Source organism: Cherax quadricarinatus, chromosome 10 (genome assembly GCF_038502225.1).
Source record: "Cherax quadricarinatus isolate ZL_2023a chromosome 10, ASM3850222v1, whole genome shotgun sequence".
In the NCBI taxonomy this organism is placed as follows: Eukaryota; Metazoa; Arthropoda; class Malacostraca; order Decapoda; family Parastacidae; genus Cherax; species Cherax quadricarinatus.
Window position 1 is genome coordinate 12,041,823 of NC_091301.1, and position 14,882 is coordinate 12,056,704.

The 14,882-nt window shown below is 41.0% G+C and overlaps 1 protein-coding gene across 6 annotated transcripts in view; it reads left to right on the forward strand.

Annotated features, from left to right (window-relative positions):
* Nucleotides 1-14,882, forward strand: part of sd (TEA domain transcription factor 1 homolog scalloped) — a 469,086-nt gene that overhangs the window by 408,303 nt on the left and 45,901 nt on the right. For all 6 annotated transcript variants that reach the window (XM_053775571.2, XM_053775572.2, XM_053775573.2 and 3 more), the window contains one exon: nucleotides 4,700-4,827. In XM_053775571.2, the coding sequence (XP_053631546.1) occupies nucleotides 4,700-4,827 (128 nt within the window). The remainder of the gene's footprint in view (nucleotides 1-4,699; nucleotides 4,828-14,882) is intronic.

Genomic DNA, 14,882 nt, shown 5'->3' on the forward strand with positions numbered 1-14,882 from the left:
CATATAAACAGACTAACACTGCAGTAGGTCTACTGGCCTATAGTAAGCAGACACCAGGCAAAATCAGGTTTTTTTTTGGGGGGGGGCTATGCATTGTGTTTAGTGCCTTGCCAGTCTTACCTTCAAGGTAGAAGTGACCCATTCCCTTCCCTCCATCTCTTTTGCCTCGTTCACATTCCGGGGAGCGTCACCCCCGCGGCCTGGTCTCACCACAGAATTACTTGATAAGTTGCACATGTGTCTTACTCATCAACTTGTCGGTATTGTGTACCATTTATAATATGATACGGGTCTTATGGAGAGAGAGAGTAATGTTAGAGTATGAGACGAGGCGAGGGTAACAGGAGAGAGTGTGTCTCAGTAACAAGCTATTATTGTCACGCCAGCAGTAACTACCATCAACCACATCGTATTTCACCCCACATTTTGACACAAAGCAAAGGATCAACAAAGAGCTCATTTAGATTGTGGTTGCCGGCTTCCACAGCCAGTGAGGCCCCGCGCTCACTCGCACAAGCATGTACTCGTATGCACTCGCATGCACTCGCATGCACTTATATGTACGTAAGCGCACTCATATGCATGAAAACCTGAATGAGATAGTTGAGGAAAGAATGCTAAGGATTTTTAACATGGAAGAGGTAAAAATGGCACAGGACAAGCGCTGAATTCACCGTTGGGGCTATGCATTGCACGGGGAAAGAGAAAGCAATTAGGATCGATCCCATGATACTGGGGGTTCGTATTTGAACTGGTATTTGAACCGCAATGAAAGAAAAAATGAATGAAAGGAACTTTCCTGATGCATCAGTCACGTCTTGGAAAAACAGTGTTTGGTGACGATGTGACTGGTACGCTACGAATTTGTTTGGCATTTATTTTCATTCATTGTAGTTAAACTCCATAATGTATCGTTTTGTGTCTCCTGCATTCGTTATACACGCACAGTAGCGACCAGCGAAGAGGCGGGGCCGGGAGCTGTGAATCGACCCCTGCAACCACAAATAGGTAAGTACACACACACACACACATACATATACCGGCATACATAGGCATAGTGGCCGGGTGTGGGGAGGGGAGAGAGAGAGAGAGAGAGAGAGAGAGAGAGAGAGAGAGAGAGAGAGAGAGAGAGAGAGAGAGAGAGAGAGAGAGAGAGAGAGAGAGAGGGAGAGGGAGTGGACACAGGTAAGCGAGGCCGTCCTGCAGATTATTACATGGGGGAGATTTAACGGTGTCTTCCCCCTCTCCTCCCTCCTTTTTCCTCCTTCCATCCACAATCCCTCCTTTCCTCCCTCCCCTCTAAACTTCCCTCCTTCCCTTCACATGATCTCACATATATTAATCAATGTTGTACTGCGAGGTGCAGAGTCAACAGGATGCTTGGCTTCATAATAAGAAATTTCGAGTACAAAATATCCGAAATAATATTAATACTGTACAATTTCTCCTGTTAGACCCCATCTTAAATTATGCCGCCCAGTTCTGGTCCCATAATTATATAAAAGTCAGACGAACTTGAGAAGGTTCGGGGTAGGGTTCTGAGAAGAGCACTGAGAGTATCATTAAGGAACCAGATATATAAATGCACTGCACACCGTCTCTCCTCTCTCAGGGAGAAAAAGAAGGCTAAGATAACAGAGGGGACCTTATACAAACCTTCAAGATATTAAATTCCATTTTGTTTCGTGGCACTAGGATTAACACGAATGTGGCAAGAGCCTCTTTTCAGAGTTTTAGGACACTGCAACAGTCTCCCCCACGGAAGGTGTCGACGTAAAGTTAATTCAGTCATCGGAACTCGCTGGACGTGAACTTTACAGACACAGTATTCGACTAATCAAATGCTTCTCACATGCAGTTGTCACCTGTGTTATTGTGGTGTTTGTTGCGACGCTGCTGTGCATATTCGGTTGTTTGCGTTCACGTGTGACACAGTATCTAGGAGTAGAACTAGAAAGAGAACTTGTAGTATCTAGGAGTAGACCTATACCACAGCCTTCAATCAACTTTCCCCCCCCCCCTCTATCTCTCTCTCTCCCCTGTAATTTCTATGGCGATATTCCAGTACCGTGTGGTATGGTTTTGCCAGTAGTGACTGGAAAGAATGGAGAATAAGGAGAGAGCCTTCTGCTTTACTGTCATTTCCTCATCCATGTACATTGTATTTGCTAGTCCTGAATTGTGATTAGTGATGATAACCGTTGTTATTGATCATTAGTATTCATAAAAAAATCCTCATAGGCTGGGTTTGTTCAGTAGCCGCCCATCACCAGACCATAGCCTCCCCTCGGCATCCCCTCCCTCTCATGCACTGTCTCCCCCTCCCTCATGCACTCTCTCCCCTCCCTCTCATGCACTGTCTCCCCCTCCCTCTCATGCACTGTCTCCCCCTCCCTCTCATGCACTGTCTCCCCCTCCCTCTCATGCACTGTCTCCCCCTCCCTCTCATGCACTGTCTCCCCCTCCCTCTCATGCACTCCCTTCCCCTCCCTCCGTATAACCCAAGGGTATCAACTACTTTTAAGATAATTACAAAGATATAAACGCTTCTCCAGCTCTCTTACTCTCCTTCCTCCGCCCCCGTTGCTCTTCCTTTACTTCTTTTCCTTACTCTTATTCCTCCACATCTAGATTATTCTTTATTCCTCCACCTTTTATATCATCCTCCACCTCCTACATCATCTTTCACCTGTTCCTCCATATCTCTTCTATTCCTCCACAACTCATCTCTTGCTCCTCCACATCTTCCCTCCTTTCCAGGAAATAGATGAGGAAAATATTGTAAAAATGATTTGACTGGTTGAAGGGAGGGGGTTAAATGAGGTTTTGCACGCAGGGGGCTTTGACATCCAACAGGCGTGTGTGAGTGTTAGATAAGGGTGAGTGAAGGCAAATGGGTTTTTTACGACTTGACGTGCAGTTGGAGTGTGAGCAAGGAAACATTTATGAAGGGATTCAGGGAAACCGATTAGCCGAATTTGAGTCCTGGAGGTGGGAAGTACAGTACGGGCACTCTGAGGGAGTGGAATGCTGCGGTTCGGAGGGTCATCTGAATTGTAATGTCAGCACGCTTCCGGCAAAACAGTGAGTGAATGAATGATGGTGAAAGATTTTTTTTCTGGCCACCCTAGGCCTAGTCACGGGCCGGGCCGCGGGGGCATTAACCCCCGAAACCCCCTTCAGGTATACCTCGGTGGGAAACGGCAGGTGTGTTAAAAATTATGATAATAATAATAATTATTATTATTATTATTATTATTATTTACCTGAATCAGTGTATCATAGTTACTTTCATATTGTATTATTTATCTGATGGCACATGAATTCCAGGCATTACTTCTCTTTTAATTCGTGTAGAAGCGCTAAATCCGTAGGGGCTATGGAGCGCCTTGCTGTATAGTCCTTGTGGCTTAGCGCTTCTTTTTGATTATAATAATAATAATATGGAGCGCCTTGGCAACGAAAGGTACTCAGGTTAGATCCTGGGGGAGAGCAATTCCAATTCTTTGGATCACGAGAGCTGAAGCATTACCATGTGTGTGTGTATGTTGTTCCAACCCTCCCTCAGCCTCTCTTATCAGGTCACCACTGTGTCACCAGTGTCCACTGGGTCGCCAATGTCCACTGGGTCAACACTGTCCATTGGGTCACCACTGTCCACAGGACCACCACTGTCCACTGGATCACCACTGTCCACTGGGTCACCACTGTCCACTGGGTCATCACTGTCCACTGAATCACCACTGTCCACTGGGCCACCTCTGTTCACGTATCACTGAGACAACAGAGTTGCCGCCTGTATAATAATTTTAGTACAGTAAAAAGGGTCAGACTGGAAATTGGAATTGGAGAATGGGGTCCCAGTATTAATGTGGGAGGGGTCCAGTATTACTGGGGAATGGGGTGCCTATGGATAACACACACACACACACACACACACACACACACACACACACACACACACACACACACACACACACACACACACACACACACACACTTAAGTACTCAAATTTAATCCACTCTTCTGCTGATATATTCTTGCACTAGAGTCCTTCCAGTTCTGTGGCTCCCAAAGAGAGAGTTCTCTTGTCTTTGTTATTCTCGGCCATCTTAAAATTTGTACTAACCTTCTCCCAACTCCAGCTCAACATTACTTAGTAGTGCAGGAAATAAGGCCAGTACTTAAAAAAATATATGAAAAGACTGGAGAGATTATCCATGACTAAATCCCGCTGGTCTTTCCTTCATTAGCTCACTAGATAATGGAAACTATACATACTACAAAGCTCACACCCTCAGATTTCAACTGAAGTCTGTGAGTAGGCGTAGTGCTGTTTAATTATCATTGTTCAGAATGTGAACACTGGCTAATGTAATAGATATTTTCATCAGATAGTTAAAATATAGCCACACCTCACAATGGAAACACTTCCTTGTTAATCTGTTTTGCTTTTTGACTCAATTCTTTTGTTACTGGGAATTCTTCAACTCTTCCTCCTAAGAAAGCGTGTGTTTATATAAGAGTTAAAAGCAGCCGAATAGCAGCTACTATCACAACGTTTTTTCCAGACCGCCAGAGCGTCGGTTCGAAGCCCAAGAACACCATTGAATTATACTCGTTTATTAAGAATTTTCAGCATATTAACATATGTATTCCTTAAGATCAGGATGAACATTAATGTATGCGTTCCCACAGGTCGGAATGAGCTCATTGCTCGCTACATCAAGTTGAGGACGGGCAAGACGCGGACCAGAAAGCAAGTGTCCTCTCACATCCAGGTGCTGGCCAGACGCAAGCTGAGAGAGATCCAGGCCAAGCTTAAGGTGAGCACATTCTGCAACCATTCATGTACACCCTCCTCTTCCAGGTCACCTCCTCTTCCAGGTCACGATCCTCTTCCGGGTACGATCCTCTCCTATGTAACGATCATCTTCTAGGTAGCGATCCTCTTCCAGGTTACGATCCTAATCTTCTAGACGGCACTCCTTCCTCTAGGTCCTGCCCTCGCTCCTTTATATCACACCCTCCCTCTTTCAGGTCCCACCCTCCTCTTCTGAAAGGTAATTTTTCTGGTCCTGGACAGGTTAAAAATTTAGCCATCAAACACCTTCCTTGCCTTGGAATGTAACCCAGTGACACCAAAGGAGAAAGCAAAGTTTTGGACTTGGGTTGTTATTGATATGGATTGTCGAAAATTACCACCTTTCACTTGGTTCTGACCATATTATTTGCCTGCAGTTTACCTGTGGTCCATCTAAGGAGTCATCGTCCCCCGTGGCCTGGCCCCTGACCAGTCATCATGCTGCTTGTTAGTCTTTTAAGTTTTTCGCAATTGATCGCACGCCTCCGGCTTTACAAATCTAATCTAGATGTACATGGTGCGTTTAGCGAGAGTAGTTGGATGCAGGATGAAACTACGTATTGGCTGCAAGTGTGAAGACATTGAAGTTTCGGAATAAACTTTTATTGGTGGATCAGGGCCTGATTATCAGGCTGTTACTGCTGGCCGCATGAAATCTTCAACGTTTCTTTGTCTTTACACAGCATTTTGTTGCAGTTAGAAATGCTTCACTACGGTCCAGAATAGCAAGTGGTGGACTATGCTGATCTAACAAAGACAGTAAATCACCTAAGCTTGTCGACATACACCTTAACCCGCTGTCCCGTTCACCTAGCCGTAAAAAAATATAGTGTCTGGGTATTTGACTTTGTAGTAGGCTGCATCCTGGTCAGGATGAGATGTATGGGCAATTATGTTTAGGCCTGTTGCCTATGTTCACTTAGTAAATAAGTAACTGGGTGTCAATCAACTGTTGTGTTTCAAATGACCTGAAAACATTGATACTATAGTAAGTAGGATCATGCATCATCCACAAATATTTGACATACGATATCCACATTTTCGAGAGATAATTGCTAGTATTAATAGCTGGGCCTCCATGCTGCTAAGTAAACTGTCATTACTCTCAAGGAAGCAGAAGGCAGAAGCTGCAACCAAGAATTAATAGAATGTAACATACTTATTTCTAAAGTCAAGTTTGAAAGCTTTCACTAAGCATCTGGCCAGCTGCTTCTGCCTCAGACGGAGAGACTGATCATCTGGCACCTTGGGTGATGGACTGAATACGTTAAAATACCTTTCTACTTAGTCTTTCACCAGTGTCTCCAGGAGTGTGACTTATCTCTGTATTCGACTGATAAAACCTGCAGTGCGGACGAAACGTGTAGTTTATAAAGATACCTAGTGTTGCATATGTGCCTCACTTAACAGTATTTTATACCATTTATAATAAGTCTGGTGATGTTGATTTAGATGGGTGGTGTGGGCGTCGGGGTCTGTCAGGGTTTAGCAAGGGGAGCCCCACCTGGCCTAATCGGGAAGTTTATTCCCGTTTCTCTTATATAATTTCTGTCCATATCTGGGCTACATTTTTTCCGGACTTAGGTACGCAGGGCTTAATTAGACGTAAACCTTAGTGGCCCATAATAGCAACACCTACAAGCATGACTGTGTGTTGTAACATGAATCTTCAACACCAGTGTTGTGTTGTTGCTGCTGGTTCCTTTGACCATTATTATTATTACAATCAAGGGGGAAGCGCTAAACCCGGAGGATTATACAGCGCCTGGGGGGGTATGTGGAAGGCATTCAGGCTTAATTTGGGGAACTGGAGCATAGATCCAATTCCCTAAATCAAGAGCCCCTCACCAACATCAAGGAACCTTCCTTGAGGGGTTCCTTTGACCAGTGTCGAGGGTTCTAACCCAGGAGCCTGACCTGAGCGATGTCAGTCTTCTGTGTTGATTGATCATCTGTTGGTGATAGCTTACCGCACTCTAACAACAGCAGCCTGGTTGATGAGACATCATTAACAACCCGTGTGCCCAGCTGACATTGCTAAACATTCATTTCCTATTGTCATGAGTGTGTTGCGGAGGTGACCTTGATGGAAGGGAGCAGTGTTTCCTCTGGCTGTGTGAACTACTTCCCTCAGTACCTTACTAGTTGTGGCTGTCACACCTCACTCGCACCATGTTTTACTGATTTTACATTAATAGACGATTGTCGTACAGGTGTTTGGTATTGGTAATTAAGTAACTGCAGTAGTATCAGTGCTGGTTGTCAGTGATTAAGCAACTATTAATCATCGTACTAGTGCTGAGTGTTGGTGAGATCAGTAGGTATAATAGGAAAAATAAGCAAATAAATATTAAACTTTCTGATGAATATGACTCATAGAACAGTAGTAAGCATAGGAAAGTATAATGCTTACTACCCCAAGGCACAGTTGTGGTGCCTATAGTGTTTCCTGTCCACATAGCAAACATAGGTAAAAACACTAGCCACAACTATCATTTTCAGACATAAAAATAAGCATGAAAATCATGCTGGTAGAAGACAGAAAAAGTTCAAGAGGATATAAGCAAAGTCTTCCAGTGGACTGTAGAAAATACGTAACAGTGTTCTATGCTGACAAATTCCAGTTGCTCGGATAAGGAAAGAACGAGGAACTCAGATGGGGCTTTGTATACAAAACACCTAATAGAACGAAAGGAACAAGTGAAACATGTGTATAATAAAATCAGCTGACCTATCATTTAGAGATAAGACAAATGTTGCAAAAGCCAGAAAAATGACATAATGGATAATGAGAACTTTCAGAACAAGAGAAATAATGCAGGTAATTGTGTTCTCTTACTGAGAGTACTGCTTGGTGTTGATGGCTCCATTCAAGGCAAGAGAGATATCAGCTGAAACAAATACACAGTTTACTGCTTGCATAGAACCTGAAACAGGACTTGATCCACCAGGGGTCCTGTTCTGAAAACATCCCTCAGGTATCCTTTAGGTACTACCTCTGCCAAGTGCCAAATCAGCCAAGTTGTGATGGATATATTGTCCAAGCAGGCTGCCAACAGCAATAGCCTGATTGACATGGCAAGCGTTACAAAAATTTGACCCCTGGCTGGGTTGTGGGAGTAGGAAAACTCTTAGAAGTGCTCAATTGCATATCCTGTGAGGCTTTTTGGAATATAATTCAACATATAGAAATTGTAATCCCAAGTTCACATTGTAGCCTTAATTGTTAAAATCAAATATTAATGAATTTCATGGACTTACAACTGCATCAGAATTTTTCAACCAGAGTTAATGCAGTTACTGACTACAACCTTGTTAACTTTCGGCCCACTGTTTTAGACTTTTTTTTTTTACGGAATATATGGAAGCTTATTCTGTATAAGGAGAAAGATAATTCCACATTTTTTGGAGCACAACCTTGTCAAGGGATGGGAAAGGGGGAGAGGGCCTTGATCCTGCTGGTGAAGGGTTCTAATAAAAGGAACAGAATTACCAGTCACAGGGGCATTGACCTCTGAAACCCTCTCTAGGTATACCCTTTACTCTTCTTAATCTTCAGACGCCATATGATTCTTACAGGTTTAGCGCTTCCAAGATTATACTAATGGGAACACAACCCACTAATTGGGCCCTGCTCGTATGTATGGTACAGTAAGACTGGCAATTTTGGACTTTCTTTCCCAGTGGGTGTTAAAGATTAACTTACTGTACCTTTAAAAACAGTGCAGTATATATATGTAACTTATAAGTAATGTATATACTGTAGAACTTTTATCTAGTAATTACATAATATATATGACACTGATAAAGTATTACTGTTAATGGTGATGATAACATGAGTTCATCATACGTAATTCTCTTCTGTTTCTAGCGATTTGAAATAGTGGTACATCATTGTGAGAAATTTATATAGTTAACATTTTTTAAAATACCTGTAGACATACTGTACATGTAGGTTATAGTGTTGAAAAGTAAATAAATGAGTTTGTAGTTGTTAATCACAAAGCAGGTATGGTATCCTGTGGCTCTGTTAGACTCACAATTGGATTTCTCTTTTTGCAGGATGTACCAGGGGTAAGGCCAGGGGTGAGGTTGGAGTGTTTGCTTTGTTCCTCAACTGGGTATAATGGTGTGACCCTTGCCTGTTATAACCACAGATACATTTGCCTCCTCCAATCATGTGCGCTTTACACACACTTCCCTTTTTGTATTCAATAATCTACTCTTTGAGTAAAAACTTGCCTGGTTACTCTTGCACCTTGTCTCACCAGCACTCCTCTTGTGTGGAACACCAGGCATCCAGTCCACCACTGGCTGTAGTTTTCTTTGACTTTATATATCTCTACCTTGTTTGAGAGTACAGCACATGCAAGCCAAGTGGTGAGGCAGTATACAGTATCGTTTGCTAAATTTGCACCATGGCACTTCAAATGTCCAGCTCTTTTGTAGTCTAACACCACATAGCTCTTGCTGCCTGCCTGGGAAAAGGGAAGTCTTCATTTTAATGGATGCCCTAGTTAGTATCATATTCTAGCATGGTGTCACACTCTTGACTTTCTATAGCATCACTATATTTTGACATTGTAACACCCTATTTTGGCAGTGAGGCAGTATCTAATAACTGTGTTTTGATATACCATATCTCGAGTTAATTTTATTGCATCTGAATGACGTTTATCTCGATATGAGGGTCTTCAATCATTGTCACAGTAGTAACTCATTGCCACAGTAGTACAATATATTGGTTGGTAAGATGAAATCATCTTCATTCTAGACATTAGAGCAAGGTTTCCCATATAGTGGGTAGCAACACTCTTGGGGGAATCACATTGATTATTCTTTTTGCATTCATGGGGAAGTGTTAAACCTATAGGGTTCATTCAATGCCTGGGGAGTAGGTAATTGGGTTTTATCCAAGGAAGAGAAGGGTGGCTTCAATTCCCTGGGTCAAGAGTCCTTCACCAGCATCAAGGCACCCCACTCTTGAATGGCGGGGGGTTCACTTAATGCCTCCACCTACACAATTCGTTTATCTTTAAGGTCTATAAAGGTGTATAGATTAATGGTATTATGAACACTGATAACTTGTGCCAATAAAGAAAGATTCAAATCCTGGCATTATTCATGCTTTAAGGACAGTTAAAATAGAGCCAGTAACAGGGTGATTAATGTCGAGAGTGAGCCTGCGCTTACTGTATAATTGGAGACCCTGAATTGACTAGCGTGGCTTTTTACCCCTGTAAGTGCCCTTCTAGGAAAGTGCCTTGATACTGTTAGAGGGCTTTTGATCCAAAGAATTGGAGTTGTTCTTCCCTTCATTGAATTAAAGCTGATTACCATCCATTTGCTATATGATCCTTACTGGTTTAGCACTTCCTAATGAATGCAATACTGTACCCCAGTACAACAACAAACTCCAGTATAACAGACTTAAATTTATTGGATTAAATTCACTGGGTTAATTGTACTTTGAACTCCTTTATTTTTAATGGTTATTTGCAGCATAACTGTAAATTGTGTATACAGTACTATATTAGGTATACAGTAGAGTACTGTGCATATTATTTCTTTTTTTTTTTAACATTATTCTGATTTCTCAGGCAGTTCCCCATTAGTCTGTGTATAACAGCTCATGGTCACACAAATAATGGTCATGCAACAGATAATGGCTTTATATGAAAGTTAATAACAATGGATAAGGGTTACCTATAATAGATACTGGTCGCATAACAGATAATAGCCCTATATAAAAAGGTAATAACACTACAGATAATAGTCAAATACAGTATGTATATATTCATCACATAAACACTTATGGCCCCACACAACAGATACTTGTCACACACAAACAGTCATACACCAGATAACTGTCATATGTAACAGATAATGGTCACCTATAACACAATGGTCCCATATAACATAATGGTAAAATACAGTATAACATAATAGTCATAAAACAAATAATAGTCCCTCAATGGATAATGTCATACAAAACAGACATTGGTCATACAATAACAGCGGGCGAACAAAACCCTTAATCGTATGAAAGAACATGTGGCATAACAAAACAGCAGTCCTGTGGTTGTATAAAAACCAAAAACATGATTCAGGTTACACCCTATGAAGCAGCAAAACTGTTGTACTGTAGACAGTAGATCCGGGATATGACCCATGAGGCGTAGTCCACAATGCAGAATCCAAAATTGAAGCCAACTCAGAATCGACTTAACAGTAAAGTAGATGTGTAAAAAATAAAGGGGATGAATGGGAGAGAACCAAAAAGTCCTATACAGTGCAGAACATAAAACAGAATCCAAAACCAGGGTTAGGTGAAATCTACAAAATAGCTAAAACAAAAAAAGAAGCATAGGGGCACAGTTCAAGCCACAAATTGGAAAAAGCTTTGGTAGAAGGAAGTAAAACATGACCCATTATACTGTACTAGGGAGTGGGAGGGCAATCATTCTTGATCTGAGGAAGAGGGTAGCTCTGCTTGTTGAATCAAAAGCTCTTCATCAGTGGCAAAGCACCCCCCCACCCCCCCTCCCCTTTGAAAATCACATCCTGCTGGGAAACACTACAGTCTTGAGGATACAGTATTTTATTAAAGCACTTTACTGCACAGTACTATGTCTTTGCATTAAGCTGCTGAATTATGCTGCAGTGATTAATATAGGATAACATTTACCACAGTATTTTGGCATCATATCTTAGTACAGTTTTTCATTTTTATTAATAATGTAATATAAGTAAAATTTTCTAATACTGTATAGTAATTCAAAGAATATTAGTTATGTACATAATTTTAAAAAAAGAATACGTAGTTTTTGTACAAAACTTCCAAGGTCATATACAGTACACCAAGAGGTGTGTATCTCTGTTTGTATGTATGTAGGCATGTGTGTATATATATATATATATATATATATATATATATATATATATATATATATATATTATATATATATATAATATATATATATATATATATAATGTATATATATATATATAATGTATATATATGCAAGATTACAGGCATGTCTTGCTACTTCTACTTACACTTAGGTCACACTACACATACATGTACACATTTATTTATACACACTCATCTGAGTTTTCTTTGATTTTATCTTAATAGTTCTTGGTCTTATTAATTTTCCTTTTATATCCATGGGGAAGTGGAATAAGAATCTTTCCTCCGTAAGCCATGCGTGTTGTAAAAGTCAACTAAAATGCCGGGAACAATGGGCTAGTAACCCCTTTTCCTGTAAAGATTACTAAAAAGAATAAGAAGAAGAAAATTGTCAAAGTGGGAAGTCTGAATGTGCGTGGATGTTGTGCAGATGATAAGAAAGAGATGATTGTGGATGTTATGAATGAGAAGAAGCTGGATGTCCTGGCTTTAAGTGAAACAAAGCTGAAGGGGGTGGGAGAGTTTCAGTGGAGAGGAATAAATGGGATTAGGTCAGGGGTTTCAAATAGAGTTAGAGCTAAAGAAGGAGTAGCAATAATGTTGAAGGATAAGCTATGGCAGGAAAAGAGGGACTATAAATGTATTAATTCAAGGATTATGTGGAGTAAAATAAAGATTGGATGTGAAAAGTGGGTTATAATAAGCGTGTATGCACCTGGAGAAGAGAGAAGTGTAGAGGAGAGAGAGAGATTTTGGGAAATGTTGAGTGAATGCGTGGGGAGTTTTGAATCAAGTGTGAGAGTAATGGTGGTTGGGGATTTTAATGCTAAAGTGGGTAAAAATGTTATGGAGGGAGTAGTAGGTAAATTTGGGGTGCCAGGGGTAAATGTAAATGGGGAGCCTTTAATTGAGCTATGTGTAGAAAGAAATTTGGTAATAAGTAATACATATTTTATGAAAAAGAGGATAAATAAATATACAAGGTATGATGTAGCACGTAATGAAAGTAGTTTATTAGATTATGTATTGGTGGATAAAAGGTTGATGGGTAGGCTCCAGGATGTACATGTTTATAGAGGGGCAACTGATATATCGGATCATTATTTAGTTGTAGCTACAGTTAGAGTAAGAGGTAGATGGGAAAAGAGGAAGGTGGCAACAACAAGTAAGAGGGAAGTGAAAGTGTATAAATTAAGGGAGGAGGAAGTTCGGGTGAGATATAAGCGACTATTGGCAGAAAGGTGGGCTAGTGCAAAGATGAGTAGTGGGGGGGTTGAAGAGGGTTGGAATAGTTTTAAAAATGCAGTATTAGAATGTGGGGCAGAAGTTTGTGGTTATAGGAGGGTGGGGGCAGGAGGAAAGAGGAGTGATTGGTGGAATGATGAAGTAAAGGGTGTGATAAAAGAGAAAAAGGTAGCTTATGAGAGGTTTTTACAAAGCAGAAGTGTTATAAGAAGAGCAGAGTATATGGAGAGTAAAAGAAAGGTAAAGAGAGTGGTGAGAGAGTGCAAAAGGAGAGCAGATGATAGAGTGGGAGAGGCACTGTCAAGAAATTTTAATGAAAATAAGAAAAAATTTTGGAGTGAGTTAAACAAGTTAAGAAAGCCTAGGGAAAATATGGATTTGTCAGTTAAAAACAGAGTAGGGGAGTTAGTAGATGGGGAGATGGAGGTATTGGGTAGATGGCGAGAATATTTTGAGGAACTTTTAAATGTTAAGGAAGAAACAGAGGCAGTAATTTCATGCACTGGTCAGGGAGGTATACCATCTTTTAGGAGTGAAGAAGAGCAGAATGTAAGTGTGGGGGAGGTACGTGAGGCATTACGTAAAATGAAAGGGGGTAAAGCAGCTGGAACTGATGGGATCATGACAGAAATGTTAAAAGCAGGGGGGGATATAGTGTTGGAGTGGTTGGTACTTTTGTTTAATAAATGTATGAAAGAGGGGAAGGTACCTAGGGATTGGCAGAGAGCATGTATAGTCCCTTTATATAAAGGGAAAGGGGACAAAAGAGACTGTAAAAATTATAGAGGAATAAGCTTACTGAGTATACCAGGAAAAGTGTACGGTAGGGTTATAATTGAAAGAATTAGAGGTAAGACAGAATGTAGGATTGCGGATGAGCAAGGAGGTTTTAGAGTGGGTAGGGGATGTGTAGATCAGGTGTTTACATTGAAGCATATATGTGAACAGTATTTAGATAAAGATAGGGAAGTTTTTATTGCATTTATGGATTTAGAAAAGGCATATGATAGAGTGGATAGAGGAGCAATGTGGCAGATGTTGCAAGTATATGGAATAGGTGGTAAGTTATTAAATGCTGTAAAGAGTTTTTATGAGGATAGTGAGGCTCAGGTTAGGGTGTGTAGAAGAGAGGGAGACTACTTCCCGGTAAAAGTAGGTCTTAGACAGGGATGTGTAATGTCACCATGGTTGTTTAATATATTTATAGATGGGGTTGTAAAGGAAGTAAATGCTAGGGTGTTTGGGAGAGGGGTGGGATTAAATTATGGGGAATCAAATTCAAAATGGGAATTGACACAGTTACTTTTTGCTGATGATACTGTGCTTATGGGAGATTCTAAAGAAAAATTGCAAAGGTTAGTGGATGAGTTTGGGAATGTGTGTAAAGGTAGAAAGTTGAAAGTGAACATAGAAAAGAGTAAGGTGATGAGGGTGTCAAATGATTTAGATAAAGAAAAATTGGATATCAAATTGGGGAGGAGGAGTATGGAAGAAGTGAATGTTTTCAGATACTTGGGAGTTGACGTGTCGGCGGATGGATTTATGAAGGATGAGGTTAATCATAGAATTGATGAGGGAAAAAAGGTGAGTGGTGCGTTGAGGTATATGTGGAGTCAAAAAACGTTATCTATGGAGGCAAAGAAGGGAATGTATGAAAGTATAGTAGTACCAACACTCTTATATGGGTGTGAAGCTTGGGTGGTAAATGCAGCAGCGAGGAGACGGTTGGAGGCAGCGGAGATGTCCTGTTTAAGGGCAATGTGTGGTGTAAATATTATGCAGAAAATTCGGAGTGTGGAAATTAGGAGAAGGTGTGGAGTTAATAAAAGTATTAGTCAGAGGGCAGAAGAGGGGTTGTT